We start from the raw sequence: 4088 nt of genomic DNA on the forward strand, positions 1-4088 counted from the left end.
CCTTTGCTAAACTTTGTGCTATGTGTTGGTTTCGAGGGCTATGGAAACGAGTTTAGAGGGGGAGGGGTAAATGGACTAGTTAAGTTTTTGCAAAACTTAAGTGAATCCAAGAAATATAACCTCACAAACCATAATTTTAATCTTTGAAGCACAACGGAAATAATTACCCCTTTTGAATATGACACAAGTTTTTTCTTTTTAAATGATTAGGTTTGATTGATTAATGCTAGAAAATAAAGGTTTAATGTAAAAAGAGATATGATGGGAAATATTCCTCAGGCTTGTAACTACCTTCTGGATATATACTAAGTACGTCACAAGGAGCAAATCCCGACAGCATCCGATCTAGTATGGGTCCAACCCAACCCGATCTAGGATACAAACCCATCATTCAATATAGGAGTTTTCGCACGACGAACCTTAGGCTCAGTCCTGACTTTGTAGCTCGAGAAGGATTCCCCGAGCTCAATTGTCTTATTATACTGTGAAGCAAAGGCAAATAGTGGTGCTCGGCCTGGTCACGTAATCCTTATACCAGTCAGACACCCCGTGGCACGTGGACACCTCTATGCCGATTGCGCGGCTTTCGAGACCGCCAGATGCATGAGAAACACATGGCTTGCATGTCAATTCTTCGGCATGTGTTCCCGACCTCTCGACCCCTATAAATAACACATGCATTTATTGTCAAAGGGGGGACTTTTGGGACTTTGATCAAACTCATACCTACTCGGGAACCTCGACCCACTATCATAGCTTCATGAGCATACATACTTTGACTAGTACACGTACCAATTAGAAAATACCTATACCAATCTGTATAACCTAGCGAGATTAGAAGAAGAGGGATTTTTACAGTGATTCGGTTAAACCTAGCGCGCCTACTCCACTCTTCTCCTATAGCTTTAAAGATTGCATTACACTCTAATATAGAGCCCTTGAGCCCTAATCGCAAAGCCAGTCTCAGATGTTTCACAAGACAACCTGTTAGCTACTCCGCCTCTTTATACTTTCCAAGTAGAGGGCACGTTAGTTTGAACACCAAAGTAGTTCGAATCTCCAATTGTTAGACTTGGCCTGAGTTCTTCGTTGCTTCATCAAAGTATTGCTCTTGATGTAGAAATTAAGCTTTGAGTTTCTCTCTTTCACTAGTCAAATAGCTAGAAGATTGCTTGAATGCTTATTTGCATACTTGTAAATTCCTCAAAAGACTAGCACATCATTTATAAGTTTTTTTTTTGTCTCTCGCTCACTCTATAAAAAAATATTGATTGTTAAAATATATATCATAATTTAATTAAACTATAATCTACAATTAAATTAACTGTTATATGATAATTTTAATAAAATTATAATTAAAGAATATGAAAAGGATATGGTAAATGTATTGCAAGGCATCCATAGGTAATGCTCATCAAATTGGTGGTGTGTAATAATGATCGAATGAGTCATTAATGTTAAAATTCATTAAATAGTTAAGGAATTATTGCAGTATAAGAGTACTTTTGTTTAACAAAAGTACAGTAAGAACAATTTTGTTTCAATAAAAATGAAGTATAGAAAAGTGAGACGTATACCTTCATTAGCACACACGTTTGGACAAAAATACTTGCACATGCTTAACATATTATTGGTTCAATAGACAGTATTCGGAAGAAGAGACTGAGGTTCCAAACTTGGCAACAACAGTGTAGGATTTATGCTCAAAATGGATAGATCGATCCCTTGTGTCCACGGGCATTTGGACATGCCTGCGGTGTGGGGGACGCTCGGAGTTAGGATTTGATCTTTTGGGGAAGATTTGGACAAAACTCAGGGATATAATTGGCACATATAGTATTTTTTTAAATTTTGGATGATTATTAGTTAATGGATTATTATTATTATTATTAAACATTAATTACATTATTCAAATAAATTCAGTGAAAAGAGAGGGCAAAAAAAAAAAAAAAGAATCCCATCCGTCACCGTTCATTTTCAGATCACAGAACCTATAAATAGATTGATAGCGTTTCTCCGATTTGTGCTCCAGTCGAGAGAGTTGGAGCATCATATCGGATCCCCATTTGGGGGAAAAAGATAGAGAGTTGAGAAGAGAAGGGGCAGGGGCAGGGTATCCTAGGGCCGGGCATAAAATCCAATCAATTAAGCAGAAATGGAGGCCAAAATCACCCAATTATTTGATTCCGTCGTCACCTCTTTCTTCAACGGCGCCGGCGATCAACTTCCATGGTCCTCTGCTGATTCTATCCGCGTACGTCAGCATTCTATTCTTAATTAATCTAACTTTACTCTGATCTCCTTTTCAATTTTCATTGGCTACAAACCAATCGTTTCCATGTTGATGTGATTGATGCCCCGGCCCGGCCCGGCCCTGAGATCAATAACAAATTAAATTAAAGAATAATGGTGGTCTCACTGCACATTGCTTTTAATTTTGTTGGTTTTGAATTACAAATTGGGGTGGGTGCAGGCATGTGAAAGGGAAGTTGCAGATGCTATCAAGGATTGGTGTGATGATAAAGTGAGGAGTGAAAGCATCATGCGCTTGTCTTGGGCTCTTGTCCATTCTATTAAACCACCCGATGTACAGCGCGGCATAGCTATGCTTGAAGGTACCATCCATATATCCGGCCATATCACTATATATATATATATATATATATATATATATATATATATATATATATATATATATATATATGGTCATGTTCAGGGTCAGTGTGGCCATGCTGTTTACACCACATGTTAAGAAATGAACAACTGAATATTAAGAAATGTACCACAAAAATATGCATTATTAGGTACACACCACCAAAAATACACCACTAGGTATGAAAAAATACACCACACAGTGTTCAGAAATGCACAATTAAAAACAGGGAGTTATGAGGTGTTTTTATGCATTTTCATTGTCGTAACATTGAGTGGTATAAACTGTGCGGCGGCACGGATTTGAATAGAAATCTATATATATATATATATATATATATATATATATATATATATATATAATTTGATTCAGTATGTATGTATGAAGAGAATCTGAATATATAGTAGCTCTGATCTGCCTGGCTGGCATGCATATAATGCAGCTTCACTGACCAAGAAGAATAGCCCTCCACAGAAGAGAGAAATGTGTTACCTGCTGGCCGTCGGGTATTACAGAAGCGGGGATTATTCAAGAAGCAGGCACCTTCTTGATCAATCTTTGCAGGTTTAATTAATTTAATTTCTTCAATTCATTCCTTAATTAAATTAGCTTGTACGTAAGTACGTGTTTGGTTTTTGGTTAATTATATTGCTGTGATTTTCCAGATTGCACCTGATTGGAGTCAGGCCCTCTCTCTTAAGAAAGCCGTAGAAGATCAGATTACAAAAGGTATAGATCTGATCTTTGTTAATTATCATCATCAGATGCGATGATGGAGTAATACAAATTATTGTTGAATGATATGATATAATGATATGATGGTGCAGATGGTGTGATTGGAATAGGCATCACTGCAACCGCGGTTGGGCTACTGGCTGGGATTATCGCACTCGCTCGAAACAACTACTGATCCCATTCCCATTCACTCTGTCATATCACCTTCCCCTGCTTAACTATCAACTTATACCATTCCCATTGGTTGATCAGATTCATTATTTTGTGATTAATTTTCCAGTAATTAATTATATATAATAATATTATCAATTTTTGTGAGATCAATAATGACCACTGCAATTCTACTGCATGCCCACAGCTAAACGTAACACAACTAAAAGTATGCATATATGCTGATATGACTTTTAATTTCCAGCATAAATGAAGATTATCCGATCCAAAAAGATAAAATTCATACATACGTACTATATGTCTATATATTCACTTTAATCTCTGAGATTAAAAAAATAATATAAATCACTATACATCAGGCTACTTGCACTCATACAATTTTTTCTCACTTTCAAAATGTCACATCACAGAATTTTCAATTATTCAATATTTTACTCTTCATCTATGCAATTCTCTCTCTTCTTTCAAAAATAACTCTACTATCACATCAACTTATTAAAAATTTTATTTTTATCAATAAAGGATTAAT

The 4088-nt window shown here is 36.1% G+C and overlaps 1 protein-coding gene across 1 annotated transcript; it reads left to right on the plus strand.

Moving 5' to 3' along the window:
- The first annotated feature begins 2014 nt into the window (after nucleotides 1-2014).
- LOC116030812 (mitochondrial fission 1 protein A-like) lies at nucleotides 2015-3712 on the plus strand. The gene is made up of 5 exons (XM_031273147.1): nucleotides 2015-2254; nucleotides 2474-2615; nucleotides 3096-3217; nucleotides 3319-3382; nucleotides 3481-3712. Exons 1-5 carry the CDS (start codon nucleotides 2156-2158, stop codon nucleotides 3561-3563), a joined length of 510 nt encoding a protein of 169 aa, XP_031129007.1. The 5' UTR covers nucleotides 2015-2155; the 3' UTR covers nucleotides 3564-3712.
- Nucleotides 3713-4088: the final 376 nt, after the last annotated feature.

Source organism: Ipomoea triloba, chromosome 9 (assembly GCF_003576645.1).
Source record: "Ipomoea triloba cultivar NCNSP0323 chromosome 9, ASM357664v1".
Lineage (NCBI taxonomy): Eukaryota > Viridiplantae > Streptophyta > Magnoliopsida > Solanales > Convolvulaceae > Ipomoea > Ipomoea triloba.